This window comes from Hippoglossus stenolepis, chromosome 5, assembly GCF_022539355.2.
Source record: "Hippoglossus stenolepis isolate QCI-W04-F060 chromosome 5, HSTE1.2, whole genome shotgun sequence".
Taxonomy (NCBI): Eukaryota; Metazoa; Chordata; class Actinopteri; order Pleuronectiformes; family Pleuronectidae; genus Hippoglossus; species Hippoglossus stenolepis.
In genome coordinates, this window is record NC_061487.1 from 13,390,699 (window position 1) to 13,411,972 (window position 21,274).

The 21,274-nt window shown below is 42.7% G+C and overlaps 1 protein-coding gene across 1 annotated transcript; it reads right to left on the reverse strand.

The window, feature by feature from the left end:
- Nucleotides 1–551: 551 nt before the first annotated feature.
- On the reverse strand, nucleotides 552–21,021 carry muc2.1 (mucin 2.1). The gene is made up of 45 exons (XM_047339782.1): nucleotides 20,946–21,021; nucleotides 20,584–20,839; nucleotides 20,369–20,483; nucleotides 19,564–19,654; nucleotides 19,336–19,469; nucleotides 19,025–19,241; nucleotides 18,034–18,159; nucleotides 17,830–17,944; nucleotides 17,606–17,744; nucleotides 17,374–17,487; nucleotides 17,203–17,275; nucleotides 16,961–17,098; nucleotides 16,129–16,293; nucleotides 15,874–15,968; nucleotides 15,660–15,786; nucleotides 15,312–15,567; nucleotides 15,122–15,174; nucleotides 14,917–15,020; nucleotides 14,671–14,822; nucleotides 14,427–14,565; nucleotides 13,638–13,748; nucleotides 13,330–13,509; nucleotides 12,747–12,986; nucleotides 12,505–12,661; nucleotides 12,121–12,249; nucleotides 11,923–11,987; nucleotides 11,559–11,686; nucleotides 11,042–11,189; nucleotides 4,488–4,662; nucleotides 4,148–4,395; nucleotides 3,844–4,027; nucleotides 3,540–3,750; nucleotides 3,253–3,428; nucleotides 3,055–3,124; nucleotides 2,765–2,865; nucleotides 2,641–2,672; nucleotides 2,365–2,542; nucleotides 2,153–2,257; nucleotides 2,025–2,065; nucleotides 1,773–1,895; nucleotides 1,552–1,650; nucleotides 1,235–1,363; nucleotides 1,097–1,136; nucleotides 896–1,019; nucleotides 552–762 (listed from the first exon to the last, which is right to left on the reverse strand). The coding sequence occupies exons 1-45, from the start codon at nucleotides 21,019–21,021 to the stop codon at nucleotides 552–554; spliced, it is 6,090 nt and encodes a 2,029-aa protein (XP_047195738.1).
- Nucleotides 21,022–21,274: the final 253 nt, after the last annotated feature.

Sequence of the window (21,274 nt, forward strand, 5' to 3'; positions counted from 1 at the left end):
AGTCCCAATCAGACTGGGGTTGTGGTGCCCGTCAGCCTCTTGTGGACACAATGAGTAAGAGAACATAAAAAAAGCTAAATAACTGATCCTGGCAAAATAAATGATTGAATATATCGCATTCAGAATGTGATTGACATAAGGACACAGTGACTTTGAACTTGATCTGTGTTTGATTATTCCTTCCACCCCTGTGTATTTAGTCTTTTTGCTCTCCTGTCTTCTATGTCTCTTTTTCTCTTACAACACAAGCAGGTAAACATCCCTCAAATCTTCTAAATAAGTTCAAGAGTGCTGGTTTATTTACGTTATAGCAACATTACTTTATATCTAAGCTGAAAGTTAGTTCAGCAGCAACTAAATGTACTGTTATTTATGGCAGCACCAGCTGGATTGGCACAAACAACATTTGAGACTGAACAGAGTTGCAACTTTTTAATTGATAAATACTTGCATGACAATGACAATTAATTTGTAAGAGGTTTAATGATTGGTAGAACTATATGGGAGTAATCTTACATCCCATATCCATTAATGTGATGATGATTATTTTGCTACACTAGTGTGAAGCTTCGCCTCCTGCGAGCAGATTTTCCAGGAAGTGTAGTGCAGTCTGTGTGGCCACAGCCACACTCATCCACATGTGTGTATGTGTAGGGAACCACGTCTCCATTCAGGCAGTGCAAGTCCACAGTGCGTCTGCTGGCCTGTGTCTCCTTACAGCAGGAGCAGGACTGCTGCAGAGCAGCTGCTGCCTCAGAGTACCTGAGGGAACAAGAGGCAGGATGAGTAAATAAACTACAAATCTGCACAAACTGCACCTAAACATTTTTAACTTAACTATGTGCATCTGTGACTTTCCACAAGATTCATGACCTATCCACGACCTCACACTTACTTGGTGAAAGTATTGCAGGATCCTTCACAGTACGGCATGGCTATCCTCTCAGAAGACTGACAGCCGTTTTGCAAAATCACGATTTTCATGGGTACTAACTTGCAGGCTCTCTCCTTCTCCATACCTTTTCAGAAAAGACACACAATTAGCATGTTCTTATACAAACACATTCTACCTAAGTGAAGAAACTGTCCAACTTACATATTTTACAACAACCATTGGCTGCAGTCTGAATTGTATCCTAAGGAGGAAAATAAACAGCATCAACATCATTTGTTTTAGTTTAGGTCCTCGCAGACACACAGTCGATCCGGATTCTTAGACAAAAGTGATACTTACAGGTTGGCAGTTGCTCTGCTGGAAAGGTGGACACACGATATGTGAGCTGGTCGTTAGTAAAGTCTCACCGCTCTTAATACAGGTGTAATGCTCACACATGTTCTCAGGTGGTGACCAGGTTTTTCCCGGCTGGAGAGCAATGTGATGGATGGGCACACACACACACACACACACACACACACACACACACACACACACACACACACACACACACACACACACACACACACACACACACACACACACACACATTGAAACACTGAGGTACTTCAGGATATTACACTTCCAACACTCATGAATCACAGTCCATCACTTACCATCAACAGTTGCTTGGTACCGTTCAGACTGAATTCACAGTGTGTCTGTACACACTTTCCACAACATACTTCTGGATCAGTTTCCATATATTCATATCCCTGAGAGAAAGAGGAGAGTTAAGTTTCCAAGTTCAAAGTGTTCACTAACTCTGAGAGATGCTCTGACGAAGAACAAGCAGCGTTTTCATGTATATGACAATAATCATTTATGTTTCTCTTACCTTGTCACAGGTTTCTTGACATTGCTGCAACTCACAGGTTATTTGGAAAAGTCCACTATGGGAGTCCACCTTATTACTACAGGTACAGTCTTGACAAATCTGAACAGGAACTGTAGAACCAGGCTTGCAAACAAAAAGGAAATGGGTTTTTGGCCAGCCAGAATTCAAAGTGCAGTGGAATTCGTGAGAACAAAAGTGATATTTTAACAAATTATTGGACAAATCATTCTCTTATTTCCATTTCTTGTTTACCTGGTACTCAGCCCCTCTGTGGACACAAACTCTTTTAGGCTCTAGAAAAGAATAAGACAACAAACATTATGTAAAAATGCCCGTGTGGTCATTTTTTATATAAATACAAACTGAATTAATGAGCTCACCACATGTATGTTCTAAACAGCATTTCCCCTCAGGGACACTGACGACTGGCATATGTCCAACTGCACACTTCATGCTGATAACTGGGCAAGTGCTGCTTTGACATTCTGTGGAGATGGTAAATGATGATAGTAAATGATAGAGAGCCATCCAGAAGAATCCTTGTTACTTTAGAACGTGGAAGAAAAATGTGCACTGATGCTGATTGTCTTACGGCAAACAAAGGAATAACAACAGCTGTCTGACGGATTCGTTTTGTTGACAAGGATGAACCCTGGACCAGAGCAGCTTTCTGCAGGTGGCTCTGGGCAAACCTTGGGCTTACAGGTCACAGTCTTAGTTGACTCCTTGCAGATGCAGTTTTGGCATTTGTACTCAAACTGCTCATCGAACTGAAAGAACACACCACAGCAGTTTTTTAAATTCTGTCTTCCAAGGAAACAATACAGGTTTGGATTTAAGCTGAGCTTGAACAGAAGACCTGGCTCACCTCACGAGGAATGCCCTCGGGATCAAGACACCCTGTTGGAAAATGAACAATCCTGTAGGACTTCATGATTGAAACAACATATCCAGCTCATTATTAAGACTTTGAAGAGAATCACCACACTTACCACACTTATCAACACACACGCCAGAGTCTTTGTTGAAGAGTTTCATTCCATCTGGACAAAAGCAGCCCTCGGTAGTATAGTTCATCATTACTTCTTCAGGACTGTAATATTTGATGATGACGACAGAAAGGTTAGGTTACATCATTTCTTTCAGATCAATAAAACAGAGTCGATTACTTCTACTGTTGTTAATAAAAAATATTGATTACCATATCCCATTAGGCTCTTACTCTCTGTCATCTTCACGGTGACCCATAAAAAGACTACAAACCTTTGTTGTTAAAACTTACTTGTCTTCGCAGGTGGGCTGTTCTACAGGACCACATGGTTTGTAAACTGTGTTTGACGGGCAGCCACTTGCTGTTGGTGAAGAAAATAAATCAATTGGTTCTTTTTAAAGTATTGTAGTGTAGTGTTGAGTGTGTTTTGATTGCAACAAATCTAATTTGATTCTCGTGATTCCCCAACACTATAAAATAATGACATACCACACAATGTAGTGTGGTTCCTCCAGTTTAGGCAAACCCCAGCCTGGGCACAGGCAGCAGCATAAGTCTGCAAACTTGTGCACTCCACTACTGGGTTTGAAACATGACAGCTGTCAAAAACACAACCTCTGTAGAAATTCTCAATGGAAACAACTGGATGGCACTCTGCAAAGATGCTGTGAAAGTCAAACCAACAAAAACACACATCAAAACTCTATTGAATATTGATGACAATATGTCAAAGCTCAGGAATGTTTATGAACTACAGTGTATTACAGAATGCCTACCTGCTTCTAAGAAGGTCGCACATGCTATCCGGCTTGCATGGAATTAAGTCTGTTGGAGGTGGAGGTACTTTGGTGGGCAGCACAGATGGTAACTCACAGCTGGGTGGGGAAATGTCTTTTGCAAGCCAAAAGTCAGCCATCACTGCACAACTTTCAATCAGCTGGCCTCCAGGCAACATGCAGTCATTGGCCTGGTTGTTGTCACACGTTCCTGACAAGTGAGTAACAAAAAAAGGTAAAACAACAATCTGACCAAATACTAATGATTTTCTTATATGACAACAGGAGAGTGAGAAGCTCTTACCACAATGGCCCTGAGTGTTTTGGCCAAAGTTTTGAAATGGTAGGGTAATGCTAAAGCCAGTTATTCCAAATGTAATGATCACTCTTAAACGGGGGATCTCCAGAATCATGTTAATGCCAGAATTTAAGATCTTAACGCCGTCTTGTGAATAAGGTAGTTTCAGACGTATTCCATTTTTCAGAGCCTAGAGAGAAAATAAATATATTATATGCTATGACAAAACATCAACACTGTAATTTCATTGACAATGGAGAGATTTTCAGAACGTGATATAAAACTGCCCTATTGCCATATATTGTTTTACCTCCAACTGTGCTGCTCCCATAAGATTGTGATTTATAAGTTTAACCATTTGCGAATTATATGATATAATCAAAGATCGCGGACAAGAAACATCTTCAGTTGGATCACAAAAGACGTTGTCAATATAAATCTTCAGCTTATGCTTTGGTGAAATCTCTTGCATCAAAATGTAAGTGCAGTTTCCTTGGTAACTGTAGAACAATCCATCAAATGTGATGTAATGAGGATCTCCCCAGCCTTCACATACACCTAATGACAAACAAGAAAAACTTCAAAATCAAAAACGTATTTACAAGAGTAAAGAAGTGTGTTATACATCCTTAAACAACTGAATTGCTTACAGTCGCAAGCATAATGTTGGCAGCAGTAGTACTCGTCATACACAAGAACTGGTTTCCCTCCGTTGGTACAAGTGATGGGCTCGATGGGTGGACATTCATATGGGACAATTACAATTGTATCGTTCTCAATGCATTTGGCCATGGTGCAGTTGCAGATAAAGAATGTCTCATTTTGCTAAGGTAGAGAGAGAGAGAGAGAGAGAGAGAGAGAGAGAGAGAGAGAGAGAACGGGGTAAAATCAGTGATATTTTGAAATATTGTGCTGAAAATGCAAGAAAGCCTACTTTATTAATCATTGTTTCTTCTAAATGTACTTCAAATATACAAAACCATTGCGATAACATTATTCACTGTATATATAGAGATAAAGTAAGAAGGTTCTTACTGCTACATCCCATTCAGGACAGGTAGGTACAGGAGGTTTTGTTGTAGGCTTTGTTGTAGGTGTAGGTGTAGGTGTAGGCACAGGCGTGGTGCAAATTTCTGTCTTGTTGTCAATCTCGCAAATATCAGAACATGTCATTGTGAGACATACACCTGATCCAAGGTGTTCCCTGTCAAATATTACCTCCCCTAATAGTGAAAACAAAGGTGAATAATGGTTAAACATGTAACATACTGACATAAAATTTGCGACATGAATGTAATTGTGAAACGTAAATGTCTTTACTTACCTGGCTTGTACTGCTCTCCATTAACTATGCAGAAGCATACTGTGGTCGCGCTTACTGTGGTACTTGGTGTCTGTGTACTCTCTGATGTTATAGTTGTATGTTCAGAGACAAGGGGGGCAGTTGATACTATTGGTTTTGGTACTGTAGTACCTGTGACTTCTGATGGAGTTGTGCCCACAGTTGTAGTAGTAGGTTTGGTTGTTGTGGTTGTAGACTCTGTGGTTGTGGTCGGCCCTGCAGTTGTCGTAGGTGGTTTTGTTGTTGTTGTTGTGGTTGTAGACTCTGGGGTTGTGGTCGGCCATGCAGTTGTCGTAGGTGGTTTGGTTGTTGTGGTTGTTGTTGTAGACTCTGTGGTTGTGGTCGGCGCTGCAGTTGTCGTAGGTGGTGTTGTTGTTGTTGTTGTTGTTGTTGTTGTAGACTCTGTGGTTGTGGTCGGCCCTACAGTTGTCGTAGGTGGTTTTGTTGTTGTTGTTGTGGTTGTAGACTCTGTGGTTGTGGTCGGCCATGCAGTTGTCGTAGGTGGTTTGGTTGTTGTGGTTGTAGTCTCTGTGGTTGTGGTTGGCCCTGCAGTTGTCGTAGGTGGTTTTGTTGGTGTTGTTGTTGTTGTAGACTCTGTGGTTGTGGTTGGCCCTGCAGTTGTCGTAGGTGGTTTAGCTGTTGTTGTGGTTGTAGACTCTGTGGTTGTGGTTGGCCCTGCAGTTGTCGTAGGTGGTTTTGTTGTTGTTGTTGTTGTTGTAGACTCTGTGGTTGTGGTTGGCCCTGCAGTTGTCGTAGGTGGTTTAGCTGTTGTTGTGGTTGTAGACTCTGTGGTTGTGGTTGGCCCTGCAGTTGTCGGAGGTGGTTTAGCTGTTGTTGTGGTTGTAGACTCTGTGGTTGTGGTTGGCCCTGCAGTTGTCGTAGGTGGTTTAGCTGTTGTTGTGGTTGTAGACTCTGTGGTTGTGGTTGGCCCTGCAGTTGTCGTAGGTGGTTTAGCTGTTGTTGTGGTTGTAGACTCTGTGGTTGTGGTTGGCCCTGCAGTTGTCGATGGTGGTTTAGCTGTTGTTGTGGTTGTAGACTCTGTGGTTGTGGTTGGCTCTGCAGTTGTCGTAGGTGGTTTTGTTGTTGTTGTTGTTGTTGTTGTAGACTCTGTGGTTGTGGTTGGCCCTGCAGTTGTCGTGGGTGGTTTAGCTGTTGTTGTGGTTGTAGACTCTGTGGTTGTGGTTGGCCCTGCAGTTGTCGGAGGTGGTTTAGCTGTTGTTGTGGTTGTAGACTCTGTGGTTGTGGTTGGCCCTGCAGTTGTCGTAGGTGGTTTTGTTGTTGTTGTTGTTGTAGACTCTGTGGTTGTGGTTGGCCCTGCAGTTGTCGTAGGTGGTTTAGCTGTTGTTGTGGTTGTAGACTCTGTGGTTGTGGTTGGCCCTGCAGTTGTCGTAGGTGGTTTAGCTGTTGTTGTGGTTGTAGACTCTGTGGTTGTGGTTGGCCCTGCAGTTGTCGGAGGTGGTTTAGCTGTTGTTGTGGTTGTAGACTCTGTGGTTGTGGTTGGCCCTGCAGTTGTCGTAGGTGGTTTTGTTGTTGTTGTTGTTGTAGTCTCTGTGGTTGTGGTTGGCCCTGCAGTTGTCGGAGGTGGTTTAGCTGTTGTTGTGGTTGTAGACTCTGTGGTTGTGCTTGGCCCTGCAGTTGTCGTAGGTGGTTTTGTTGTTGTTGTTGTTGTTGTAGACTCTGTGGTTGTGGTTGGCCCTGCAGTTGTCGATGGTGGTTTAGCTGTTGTTGTGGTTGTAGACTCTGTGGTTGTGGTTGGCCCTGCAGTTGTCGTAGGTGGTTTTGTTGTTGTTGTTGTTGTTGTAGACTCTGTGGTTGTGGTTGGCCCTGCAGTTGTCGTAGGTGGTTTAGCTGTTGTTGTGGTTGTAGACTCTGTGGTTGTGGTTGGCCCTGCAGTTGTCGGAGGTGGTTTAGCTGTTGTTGTGGTTGTAGACTCTGTGGTTGTGGTTGGCCCTGCAGTTGTCGTAGGTGGTTTTGTTGTTGTTGTTGTTGTTGTAGACTCTGTGGTTGTGGTTGGTCCTGCAGTTGTCGTAGGTGGTTTAGCTGTTGTTGTGGTTGTAGACTCTGTGGTTGTGGTTGGCCCTGCAGTTGTCGTAGGTGGTTTAGCTGTTGTTGTGGTTGTAGACTCTGTGGTTGTGGTTGGCCCTGCAGTTGTCGTAGGTGGTTTAGCTGTTGTTGTGGTTGTAGACTCTGTGGTTGTGGTTGGCCCTGCAGTTGTCGTAGGTGGTTTTGTTGTTGTTGTTGTTGTTGTAGACTCTGTGGTTGTGGTTGGCCCTGCAGTTGTCGTAGGTGGTTTAGTTGTTGTTGTGGTTGTAGACTCTGTGGTTGTGGTTGGCCCTGCAGTTGTCGTAGGTGGTTTTGTTGTTGTTGTGGTTGTAGACTCTGTGATTGTGGTCAACCCTGCAGTTGTAGTAGGTGGTTTGGTTGTTGTGGTTGTAGACTCTGTGGTTGTGGTTGGCGCTGCAGTTGTCGTAGGTGGTTTGGTTGTTGTGGTTGTAGACTCTGTGGTTGTGGTTGGCCCTGCAGTTGTAGTAGGAGGTTTGGTTGTTGTGGTTGGCCCTGCAGTTGTCGTTGGTGGTTTTGTTGTTGTTGTGGTTGTAGACTCTGTGGTTGTGGTTGGCCCTGAAGTTGCAGTAGGAGGTTTGGTTGCGGGGGTTGTAGACTTTGTGGTTGTTGTTGTAGTAGGAGGTTCTGTTGTTGATTTTGTTGTTGTCTCTTTTGTACTTGAAATTATAGTTGGTGTAGTTGAAGGAGTTGTGTTTTCACATGTTTTACAACATACTCTGATCTCATAGTTGAAACACTTTTTTGGTCTATGCTGGTCCTCTTTTTTACATATTAAACCAATTCCCAAATCACAAGTGACAACTTGGCCACTGTCACTCAGATAGTCATCGAAGTTCATATCAGGATAAAGAGCTGATCTACATTCAATTTCTTCTGGTGTTTTGCAAATTTCTTTACCGCTATTTGTAATATTCTCATATGTTTCCCAATCATTTTTGTCCGTCATTGGGTCATGCACATCAAACCATTCTGTCCACTTACACGTTTCAATACATGGGGTTGTGGCAGATGTGGTTGTGGTTGGCCCCACAGTTGTAGTAGGAGGTTTGGTTGTTGTGGTTTTAGACTCTGTGGTTGTGGTTGGCCCTGCAGTTGTTGTAGGTGGTTTTGTTGTTGTTGTGGTTGTAGACTCTGTAGTTGTGGTTGGCCCTGCAGTTGTCGTAGGTGGTTTTGTTGTTGTAGTTGTAGACTTTGTGGTTGTGGTTGGCCCTGCAGTTGTCGTAGGTGGTTTAGCTGTTGTTGTGGTTGTAGACTCTGTGGTTGTGGTTGGCCCTGCAGTTGTCGGAGGTGGTTTAGCTGTTGTTGTGGTTGTAGACTCTGTGGTTGTGGTTGGCCCTGCAGTTGTCGTAGGTGGTTTTGTTGTTGTTGTTGTTGTAGTCTCTGTGGTTGTGGTTGGCCCTGCAGTTGTCGGAGGTGGTTTAGCTGTTGTTGTGGTTGTAGTCTCTGTGGTTGTGCTTGGCCCTGCAGTTGTCGTAGGTGGTTTTGTTGTTGTTGTTGTTGTTGTAGACTCTGTGGTTGTGGTTGGCCCTGCAGTTGTCGATGGTGGTTTAGCTGTTGTTGTGGTTGTAGACTCTGTGGTTGTGGTTGGCCCTGCAGTTGTCGTAGGTGGTTTTGTTGTTGTTATTGTTGTTGTAGACTCTGTGGTTGTGGTTGGCCCTGCAGTTGTCGTAGGTGGTTTAGCTGTTGTTGTGGTTGTAGACTCTGTGGTTGTGGTTGGCCCTGCAGTTGTCGGAGGTGGTTTAGCTGTTGTTGTGGTTGTAGACTCTGTGGTTGTGGTTGGCCCTGCAGTTGTCGTAGGTGGTTTTGTTGTTGTTGTTGTTGTTGTAGACTCTGTGGTTGTGGTTGGTCCTGCAGTTGTCGTAGGTGGTTTAGCTGTTGTTGTGGTTGTAGACTCTGTGGTTGTGGTTGGCCCTGCAGTTGTCGTAGGTGGTTTAGCTGTTGTTGTGGTTGTAGACTCTGTGGTTGTGGTTGGCCCTGCAGTTGTCGTAGGTGGTTTAGCTGTTGTTGTGGTTGTAGACTCTGTGGTTGTGGTTGGCCCTGCAGTTGTTGTAGGTGGTTTTGTTGTTGTTGTTGTTGTTGTAGACTCTGTGGTTGTGGTTGGCCCTGCAGTTGTAGTAGGTGGTTTTGTTGTTGTTGTGGTTGTAGACTCTGTGGTTGTGGTTGGCCCTGCAGTTGTCGTAGGTGGTTTTGTTGTTGTTGTGGTTGTAGACTCTGTGGTTGTGGTTGGCCCTGCAGTTGTCGTAGGTGGTTTTGTTGTTGTTGTGGTTGTAGACTCTGTGGTTGTGGTTGGCCCTGCAGTTGTCGTAGGAGGTGTTGTTGTTGTAGTTGTAGACTTTGTGGTTGTGGTTGGCCCTGCAGTTGTAGTAGGTGGTTTTGTTGTTGTTGTTGTTGTAGACTCTGTGGTTGTGGTTGGCCCTGCAGTTGTAGTAGGTGGTGTTGTTGTTGTGGTTGTAGACTCTGTGGTTGTGGTTGGCCCTGCAGTTGTAGTAGGTGGTTTTGTTGTTGTGGTTGTAGACTCTGTGGTTGTGGTTGGCCCTGCAGTTGTCGTAGGTGGTTTTGTTGTTGTGGTTGTAGACTTTGTGGTTGTGGTTGGCCCTGCAGTTGTAGTAGGTGGTTTTGTTGTTGTTGTGGTTGTAGACTCTGTGGTTGTGGTTAACCCTGCAGTTGTAGTAGGTGGTTTTGTTGTTGTGGTTGTAGACTTTGTGGTTGTGGTTGGCCCTGCAGTTGTCGTAGGTGGTTTTGTTGTTGTTGTGGTTGTAGACTCTGTGGTTGTGGTTGGCCCTGCAGTTGTCGTAGGTGGTTTTGTTGTTGTTGTGGTTGTAGACTCTGTGGTTGTGGTTGGCCCTGCAGTTGTCGTAGGTGGTTTTGTTGTTGTAGTTGTAGACTTTGTGGTTGTGGTTGGCCCTGCAGTTGTAGTAGGTGGTTTTGTTGTTGTTGTGGTTGTAGACTCTGTGGTTGTGGTTGGCCCTGCAGTTGTCGTAGGTGGTTTGGTTGTTGTGGTTGTAGACTTTGTGGTTGTGGTTGGCCCTGCAGTTGTAGTGGGTGGTTTTGTTGTTGTTGTGGCTGTAGACTCTGTGGTTGTGGTCAACCCTGCAGTTGTAGTAGGTGGTTTGGTTGTTGTGGTTGTAGACTTTGTGGTTGTGGTTGGCCCTGCAGTTGTCGTAGGTGGTTTGGTTGTTGTGGTTGTAGATGGTTGGCCCCTGCAGTGTCGTAGGTGGTTTGGTTGTTGTGGTTGTAGACTCTGTGGTTGTGGTCGGCCCTGCAGTTGTCGTAGGTGGTTTGGTTGTTGTTGTGGTTGTAGACTCTGTGGTTGTGGTTGGCCCTGTAGTTGTTGTAGGTGGTTTGGTTGTTGTGGTTGTAGACTCTGTGGTTGTGGTTGGCCCTGCAGTTGTCGTAGGTGGTTTGGTTGTTGTGGTTGTAGACTCTGTGGTTGTGGTTGGCCCTGCAGTTGTCGTAGGTGGTTTGGTTGTTGTGGTTGTAGACTCTGTGGTTGTGGTCGACCCTGCAGTTGTAGTAGGTGGTTTGTTTGTTGTTGTTGTTGTTGTAGACTCTGTGGTTGTGGTTGGCCCTGCAGTTGTCGTTGGTGGTTTTGTTGTTGTTATGGTTGTAGACTCTGTGGTTGTGGTTGGCCCTGCAGTTGTCGTTGGTGGTTTTGTTGTTGTTGTGGTTGTAGACTCTGTGGTTGTGGTTGGCCCTGAAGTTGTAGTAGGTGGTTTGGTTGTTGTGGTTGTAGACTCTGTGGTTGTGGTTGGTCCTGCAGTTGTCGTTGGTGGTTTGGTTGTTGTTGTGGTTGTAGACTCTGTGGTTGTGGTTGGCCCTGAAGTTGTAGTAGGAGGTTTGGTTGTTGTGGTTGTAGACTTTGTGGTTGTAGATGGCCCTGCAGTTGTCGTAAGTGGTTTGGTTGCGGGGGTTGTAGACTTTGTGGTTGTTGTTGTAGTAGGAGGTTCTGTTGTTGATTTTGTTGTTGTCTCTTTTGTACTTGAAATTATAGTTGGTGTAGTTGAAGGAGTTGTGTTTTCACATGTTTTACAACATACTCTGATCTCATAGTTGAAACACTTTTTTGGTCTAAACTGGTCCTCTTTTTTACATATTAAACCAATTCCCAAATCACAAGTGACAACTTGGCCAGTGTCACTCAGATAGTCATCGAAGTTCATGTCAGGATAAAGAGCTGATCTACATTCAATTTCTTCTGGTGTTTTGCAAATTTCTTTACCGCTATTTGTAATATTCTCATATGTTTCCCAATCATTTTTGTCCGTCATTGGGTCATGCACATCAAACCATTCTGTCCACTTACACGTTTCAATACATGGGGTTGTGGCAGATGTGGTTGTGGTTGGCCCCACAGTTGTAGTAGGAGGTTTGGTTGGAAGGGTTGTAGACTCTGTGGTTGTAGTTGGCCCAGGAGTTGGAGGTCCAGTTGGTGGGGCTGTAGAGCTTGGGGTTGAAGTTTTAGTTGTAGTGGGGGGTTCAGTTGTTGTAATAGTAGGTGTAGTGGTGGAAATTGGTGTTGGTGGGGTTGGGGAAGTTGAAGGGTGGCAGGTTTCATTTCCAAATATCACTGTTGCATTGATGCAGATTGCATAGTAGCACATTCCCACAGTGTCGGTCACATTATAAATAACTTCATTTTCTTCATATTGCTTCCCATTGTAAAAGCAACCTGGACATACCGCCACACAAATCTGGTTGTCCTCATCAAATATGGGCTTATCTTCTGGGCATACGGGGTAACAGCCTGTCAAATTCACAACATAAAGTATCATAATATTATGAATGCAAAATCTTTGTATTTAAGTTGCTTTTACAATGAAGACTGAAGCCAAAGCCACATTAATCATAGGTACATTCACTGTGAGAAAATGTCTTACCTTCAAGATTGGGTATAGGGTTAGTACAATTTCCTTCTGGATTCAGACAGGTCTTGTAACAAGGTTTGTGACAAGGGTTGTAATGCCACTTGCAGTCATCTGGGTTGTTGTAATAGTCACAAAAGACAGCTAGGAAGAAAAGAGACAAGATACGTAATGTATTTGGTGTAAAGGATTTGTTGATCCCAAAAAACTACATTAAGTATCATGAGGTTAACAAGAACTCAAACCTGAACAGGTTTAGTTTGAACTAAAAGACAAATATCTATATATCTAAATGCTGGGGCCATAAGAGCTTTGTAATTTAAAAAGAGATTAATGGGCCAGAAAAGTTTGAAAAAACATAATTTTAATGACCAAAGGGTACAATTGTTGTTTACTTACGACAGATGTCTGGAGTTCTCCATGCAATACAGACTTCAGCTTCATTACAAGCTTGAGCATAAGCTGCGACCGCTGTGCAGAAACACTCACAGTCTCCTCCAGTGTCACAGGCACATGAGTCTTTCACGCAGTTTTCATAAAATGGAAGGGGGTTTACCTGCTCAGTAATAAAAAATTGATGTATTTAATATTTCCAACAACAGAACTTTACGTGATGTTAAATTAGAAACAACTCTTATCACCTTATTGTGGCAGCCTCTGAACGTTGGCCCGGTTATAATGCTGCACATCGATTTTGCCCAGTGATGTCGATTGGGTGTCGCTTTGCAAGGGTCGACACTTGTTTCCGCATCTGGGCAGCTGCTGTGCACTTTCCAGCTGTTTGCAAATTCTGTGGGAGTGCTCACCTCCAGCTGACCCTGGGTGGTGAAGTCATTCTGGACATCACCGTCAAAATCTCCGCACAGGCCACATACCTTTCCCTGCACAAACAAAAGGAGTCAGTGACTTCTTTTACATGGCGACAATATTACATATGAATATTCTTCACACTCTTGAGCATTATAAGGAACAAACCTTTGCCTTGCCTAAATATATTTTGATATTATAATACTATATAGTATCATGAATTGTGAATATTATGCCTCGACTACATTTAGATCAATGGTAGTGCATAGCAATATCATTATTTTCCCATAGTGGTGTTGATCTACAAACATAGCTTCACTACAGATGAGGAAAAAAGGTTACACCATATTAAAACTCCAGCAACTGTTAACATGAGAGATTTCAGTCATCATCACCATAACAACTAATGTGACTCACGCTGTGCTGGGGTTCCAGGAGGATGCGAACAGTTGTTTTGCGATCCCACATCACTGCCACACCAATGGAAGATTCTACCACCAAGTACAAGCCGACCTGTCTTATTTTTATCGGAATATCAGGGCCTGGTCCCTCGTCCATCCTTTCGTATTTGCCCTTTGCTAGTTTGATTTCCGTTCGCTGTAAGGTTAAAAAGATTTCTGTTGCTTTTACTGTCACACAAAAAACTGCAATTTGATTTGTCAAAATGTTTTAAATCTGAAAGGTCAAGGCCAGAAAACACAACAGGTGTTGTTTTGGGATCTTACCCCAAGTTGGATCCTGATAGTTTTGGAGCAGGTGGTGCCTGTAGATCCACACGGTACATTTTCTGTGATAATTCCAAAGTTGTACTCTACTGTTTTATTGCCACATTTGTTCTGAAAAGAGAGAGATTCATTGCACATTTTTTTGCTTCATTCAGAGACACCACTGAACAAATCACACTGTCACTTGACCTTTATACTTGTCTACAATACATCGAAATTGTTAAAGAACAACGTAAAAGTAAGTAGGATAAAAGTCAAATGGATCCCCAGGAGAGTGTACTGTACTTTATGCTGTAGTTATCTGTACTTTTCTTTTTTTTGACATGCAGTCATTTAAAAAATCAATGCTGGTGAACATATTTCAAATCTTCTTAAGCATTATATATTGACTTTTAAAACTGATGCTGAAGTTTATCAATGACATGCAATTGTATAAAAGCCATATCGGTGAATTTCTGGGACAAGAGCTGACATTACAGAATCCATAATCACCTGCTATTTATATCTACAGTTCACATCATTTACTATTTGGATATCTCCAGTATGATGTAGAAATTCACAATGGAATGAATAATGAAAAGTGTAAGGTATTAACAGCACCTTCTGCAAAAATGTATTGCTGACTACTGAGTAAAGATTTGCCATCATGGTCCCAATGAATCGCCTAAGGTTGTCTGAGACGGTGTCTTCTTTTAACTCCTGGCTAAAAATGTACTTTTTTGTGAACGAGTAAATAAGGGATTTCCGTCACATTATGTCATTTGGATGATGTTTACATTCTTTATTTACCTTGACAGCAATGTAGGCACAATCTCCTTGAAAGGCATATGTTTGCTCATCAAATGTAGAGTAGTGACCACTCCCGTAGATAGTACAAGTTCCTGGACATTTTTTCTCTGTGCATTCCCACTTTCCACTCTTGCAGGTACTAGATGTATAAGAAATGTTTAAATACAACACAGTGCAATCAAGTGAAATAAACAGACAAATAACATCAAATGTGTTAATACGTCTAATAAAAGCAAGGTCATACCAGGTGTTACACTTGTTAGGAATTTGTGCTCCTGCGGCGTACAGATGCCCGTCATGCTGACATGGACATTCTTTCTCTCTCACACAGGAACCTTTGCCATCATCAACGAGGCCACTGGGACACTGGCAACCTGATTCACACTCTGTGAAGTCCTGGGAAGGAAGAAACACCATAACTGTCAGGAAACAACCATAGACACTAGTAATGTGTTAGGTCAGATTCAATACAGCAGCAAAAACAACTCACACAATCATTGTTGTCCAGATTCAAACAGGTTCGAGCACACTGGACTCCAAGCTCTCCTTTGCCCGGAGAGGAGCAGTTGAAAAACTCTTTTGGAGAAGGGCATTCTGTGACAGAGGGAGAAACTGGTTTAGTCTACACCTTACACAAATGTGGGTTGAGGATGTTCGGGAAAAAAAGGAAATACATAAAACAAAAAAAGACATACTTGATAAGCGGGCTCTCCAAGAATGACAGTGAAGTATCCCATTATTGCAAACACTGGAAAAGACACCACAGACAACAGATGGAACACATGGGTATTTCAAAACTATTCACTTTGGATAAATCTCATATACAGTAAATAAAACCTAGGATAATAAAGGCAAATGGCAACAAAATGGAAATAATTATATCACCAGTGTTCGTCCTTGATGCTGATGGACTTCCCTGGCTTGATGTACGCTTCGTTGTAGTAGCAGGGACACTTTGCCATGGGTACGCAGGTGCCTTTTTCATTCAGGTAGAGACCCTCAGAGCAGGAGCAGCCGTCCACAGGCAGGAAGTCGGAGGAGCAGCTCTGCTGATTTGAGCCCAGCGAGCTGCAGGTCAACTGGCATCTCTGATGTTTGTTAGAGAAGGTCTGAGATGCCGGGCAGCTCCTTGAGTATTTATCTGTTTTGGGCACAATGTGAGGATGTTTACTGGGAAAGGGATACTGTTAATTGCAGAATGCATCACCTCAGCAAAAAGAAAGAAATCCTTACCGCACACGTTCTCTCTCCAGTCTTTTAAGAACACCCCCCTCGCTGCACAAGCCCGCGCATAAGAGGACAAGACGGCGCACAAGCAGGCCTCACTCTTCTCACAGTTACAGCTCGCATAAGTGCATCGCTGCGGAAGGGAAAAACGTTTTTTAAAAGAACTACAGTCACATCAAAGTGTAATCTAATTGAAATAATGGTACGATTATTCCTGTACCTTGTGGTACATCTCAGGATCCACCGCTGAGTGACACTGTGCAAAGGGGCTGTTTGGTTCCAGCAGCAAGGCGCACCAGTGTTTGGCGTACAGCTCTGAGAATGAAGAAACAGCAACTTTTTAACTTTTGACTTCTACAACTGTGTTGAATTCTCTTGTTGCCTTGAATATAAATTACACGCAGACTAAAAAAACATTTGTCTGAAGCTGGAAATCCATCTCAAAAACATACATGTGACCAACTCTACTGTTTACCATTCTCTACACTGAGGGAACAGGGGTCGTCAAGTCTTTCATCTCTGTCTCGACACATGAGGTTGGCCTTCCAGGAGTTACTGAAAGTGACGGCTGTTCCTTCCACGATCCCCTGAGGTGTCTTCATATCGTCAGACAGGACCATGTTGTAGTTGCCACATAAACCTGAAGACACAAGATATTTTAGTCAAATCAGAATGATCAGAACCATTTATGGAGCAATGCTTGTGAGCTAACTCAAGCCCCTCTCCAATGGCGTGATATACCGGTCTCTCCACAATCATCTATAAAACGCACCCACACAGTTTGAGGGTCTATTTAAACTGCAACAACAATCAATATATACAGAATATAAAGATTTACTCATCACTCCCATTAAATGTATATAATCATATCTGGGGAGTGCTGAAATCGGAGCCTAGACGTCAAACACTAACTAACTAAGAAACATTTGAAATGTGAAATATCATTATCATATTATTATGTGAAATAATATGAACATATGTAATTATTGTACACTACAAATAAACCACATTTAGGCCCCTAAAAGAGTGTTTTATTATTACGTGTGTACGACAGAGCTGTCACAGACTGATTTTATTTCAGCTTTGGGCATTTTTTCAGTTAAATCTGTCGGTTTATTTCATTCACTTTGCAACTCTAAAGCATAAATTAGGTTCCAAATACCTAATGAATTAACATCACTGCTGTCATCCTCTCTACTCATCAGATGGTAGTGTGTAATAAATAATAATCCATTGTAAATGTACTTTATCCCGACAAATGTATTGATGATGACAATGCTCCACGTTAGGAGGAATGTAAAACTTACCTCTTGTATTTCCTCTGTAGCTCGGATCCAGACTGACATAGACTTGCATGACGGGCACATGCTGGATCTGAACCTGCAACCCAAAACTGGTCTGGAGCAAAATGTGAAAGGACGAAGCCTGGAAGATGTTGATGTCGCCTGTGAATAAAGGAATAGAAAATGGTTCATCTGTTAATTCGCGTCACAAATAAAAAAGAAGACAATGACATTTTGTATTCAGAGTTTATTATGGTCTGACCCACCTAGAGCCTGGTATGGCAAACTGATGGTCTGTGTATTCTGCTTCACTTTTCCATCTGAGGTGAACGTTAATACCTGGATAAGAACAGATTAAATCAGTGTTGCAGAGTTGCAGATATCAGTGTGAACTAATGAATGACTACAGTCTTCTGAGCCGACAGAGTTTAACTCACATTGTTTCTGTCATTGTTCAGCAGGATTTTCAGGGTTTTGAGACAAGTATCAAACTCTTGGTTTGCACAAGGCACCAGCTGGATCAGGATGGTGAACTTTGGACTTGTGTCGTCCTAAAACACAAAGCGGAACAACAAATTATTAAAATTAGTTATTATTTTACATCAGCTGATTTTATTATTTCTGCCATTTAATTGTACAAAGCAGTAACTCGGTCACCTTGCTGTCCACCTTGGCTAAGATGTAATAGCAATCTCCATGGAAGGTGAAGGTTTTCCCATCAAAGGTGGTGACATGTGAGCCCTCCTCGACTGCACATGTAGCAGGTGTTTGGAGGCTCTTACAGGCCCATCTACCCTCCAAACATGTACTGAAATAACACAAGTGATTCAAAACCAACGAAACACACACCCAAAATAATTCATTTTGTTTACACTATGAGATCTGTAACATACCACTCTGATCGGTCCTGTCGGTAAACCTCACCGGAGTTATAGACCTTGTTATGTTTGCACTGACATGCAGATTGAATGATGCACCCTCGGATGGAAATATCATCAAACACAGTTCCTGAAGCAGACGGTTAAATCAAACGATAAGTAAGCAAAACTGTGGAACTGTTCACAATGTGTTGCAGGAAACATGTGAAGAGCACTGACCAGGAGGACAGAAGCAGCCGTCCATTTTGTGGTCCTCACACAGTGAACTCGTGTCCTGGTGTGAGCAAGTGTCCAAACAAGGTGAACCGCTCTCCTCATACACCATGTTGAAGGGGCACTGTTTAGCTGTGAGGATGAGGGACAATTCAAATCAACAGAGGTAGGAGGTGGCTCGCTTGGATTCATTTGTGTTTATCAAAAGTTGATTTGTGTGTAATATTTGACTGATTGAAAGTTTTATTTAAATCAATCACATGTTACATAGGTGTATATCATAGACAAAAAGTGAGGCCAAATAATCAGTATCGCCCCCTGGTGGCTGGCTGCAGTATAAGTCATAAACCCCCGGCTCACTCATGTTAGTCCCGACACATACAAATAAAATTCCTCAAAAATGGTTTCTGTCATTTAGGTTGTTTGTATCAAACTGATGTTTGTTCAAGTGTCAGTGTTTTCAGATAAGTTGTCAATGGGGTGAAACGTCATGATTTACAGCTGACACTGACTCCCTATTGGTCGAGGGTGTGCACCAATAGGACCTCGATACCACAGCTTCAACCCTCGATCACCACTGCCCTGAAGCCGGCCCCACATGATGTCAAAAGAGCAAGATGGCAACAGCTGTTATATATTTTATATATTATATTTTAGCCTTATTTCTGTATAACGGGAGGAAGCGGAAACATGTCGTTCATCTTTATATACAGTCCATGCAATGAACAGTATCATGGGACCAGAGTCAGTATATGTAGAACTTCTAAGAAATGGATGGGTTGTGTGTTGGTTGTGCGACTACTGTTTGCAAACCAAATTGCCCCTCGGGGACAATACAGATTACCCCTCTAATCATTTTCATAGAGTTACACAATACCTTCTTTCAAAGAGCAATTTAAATGAGCTGCTTTTCCCTGAGCTGATTTCAGAACTTTGATACTCTCTCCACACCAAACAGCAAAAAACATATAAAAACAGAAGAGACAACAAACATTACCACAGAACTGAGGTGTCCTCCAGCTGGGAGGCTGCCCTCCTGCATGGGAACACTGTCGAGAGAACTCAGACATTGTGCTGCAGACACAGAAGTCATTTGTTTTGTTGGTGCAGCCGCACATGTCCTGCACGCAGGCCTGGATGTAAGGTTCAGGGTCGATCAGTTTGATGCAGGAGCTCCAGGACTCTGAACGCAACATCTGGTTACAGGTGGTTTGCTGAAAGGGAAGAGATGATAGGACCAGAGATGCTCTGTTGAAAATGCTGCATATCAATATCACTGCTGCTAAAAGGCTGTGGATAAAAACTCACAAATGTCGTGCATGAATCGGCCACGCTCACAGCGTCCAGTGATTCATAATCCTCTTCATACGGGTCCTCACAATCTTCGTTTGGATTATGGATTTTGTGTTTGTTGCCAAACTCAATTGAGCTGATTTGGCGACCTGCATATAGTTACATGATATTTTGTCACATACAAAAAGGTTCAGCGGACGACTGATGAACTGAATAAATACATAAAGTGAACAGCATGTATACCATTGTGAATGAACTCATTGTAGACTGAAACACCGTTGAAGTCTCCACAAAGTCCACAAGTTCGATTAGCATAGTCCTGATCCAGTTCCACCTACACCAGAGCAACACAGCAAGACATTATAACAAGCTTTTAAAGCAACACTATATACTGAGCAGCAGCAGCGCACATGCTGATTCATTCTTGATATTTAAAAGGTTTCCTCACTGAATATCACTGATAAACGCTGTTTTTTAACTGATCTGCAGTTCGGCACTTCTTGTACCCGCTCACCAAAGTTACATAAAGTGAAACAAACGTTCAGGCTGAGGTGAGGGAATGAAAGCAGCATCATCCTCACTATCATAATTTCTGTTATTTAAAGGTAAAATAGTTGCAGTGTTGCTTTACACCATTTTAATAACTTTGATACTCTGGTAGAATACTGAAACACAAACAAAACACATGCAGATTATAATGACCTCATCAAGTGACCTGTATTATGTGATTTTATACGAGCTGAGTGTGAATGAGAAGAAGAAAGAAGAAGAAAACTGAAGGACAGCCTGACTTGGAAGCTGATTTATTCTCTTATAACTGTAACCCTAGGAGGTCGGTTTGAAAAGCATGTTCCAATCTACATAATAGGCTCCCTTGAATTAGATAAAGGAGTCTGATTGTTAAAATGCACTCCTCGATATCTAACATATTTGAATTATACAGCAGACCTCAAGTTGAGCTGTGTGGGTGTACTTTTATCTGATGTATCAAACCATCAGAGCTCTGAAGACACAACAATCTATCTTGAGCAGAAGGTCAAGTTTTTACCAGGATTGCATCGTCAGCGTTCCACATGACCGTGATGCCCACTTTGGACTGGAGTTTGAGGTAAACAGCATTTTTTTCCACCTGGACCCCTGCGTTGTGGTACGGCAGCTTGACACTGGGATAAGAGAGAGTGTGTGTTTTTTTAATTGTCATGTACAAACATCAGAAAAAAAGGAAGCAGCTTCTTTCAGATGCTTCATGGATTCTTTACTCACGGCTCGTTGTTCACAGTGACCAGCGTCTTGCTGAGGTGGAATGACAGTTCACCGATGGTGACCACCACGTAGCTGACGGTGGGGTCTCCATCATTCTCCCTCCTCCTCATGTGCACTGAGAACTCCTGGTAGGATTCGTGGCAGTCGGAGACCAGATTGTATTCACACATGGCAGGAAACTGGAACACGTCACCGTCGAACGTCTTGAAGTGCTCCCGGCCCCACGTGCTGCAGATGCTGCTGACATGGTTGCGAACTGAGGAAAATACAAAAGTGCACAAAATAGTTTTAATTATTAAACGTTGTAGATGGGATTATTCAAGTATAATAATCCACTCACACAGTCCTGAAAAAAGTCTTACCCAGTCTGGCCTGTACATCATCAACAATAACAAGAGCCAGTGCAAGGAAACACAACCCAACACATCTCCACCTCATGATTGCCAGTGTGGGCTTTCTGTTTCCAGAGAAGGTAACAGTCAAGGGACACTCAGCAGCCTTTTATATTCAGATTGCTCAATTCTTTACTCCCACCCTCTTTCCTATTGTAGCTAAAGTTTTATTACCAATACATGACAAACATGTGCTGAATGGACGTCCAACGCCTTTCACAAGTCCCATATAATCATTACTTTTTCCTTATCTCTCAATTGAACAAATGTGTTTGCACTCCAAATACGTAAGAGTTTGA

Bases quoted from the DNA above. Each gene is read 5' to 3' on its own strand.
- muc2.1 (XM_047339782.1), bottom strand. From the start codon at position 21,021: ATGAGGTGGAGATGTGTTGGGTTGTGTTTCCTTGCACTGGCTCTTGTT. The intron at 20,484-20,583 runs GTGAGTAAAGAA...CTCTTATCCCAG, and splicing joins GTCACTGTGAACAACGAGCC to TGTCAAGCTGCCGTACCACA. The intron at 15,568-15,659 runs GTAAGGATTTCT...TGCCCAAAACAG, and splicing joins CTGGAGAGAGAACGTGTGCG to ATAAATACTCAAGGAGCTGC.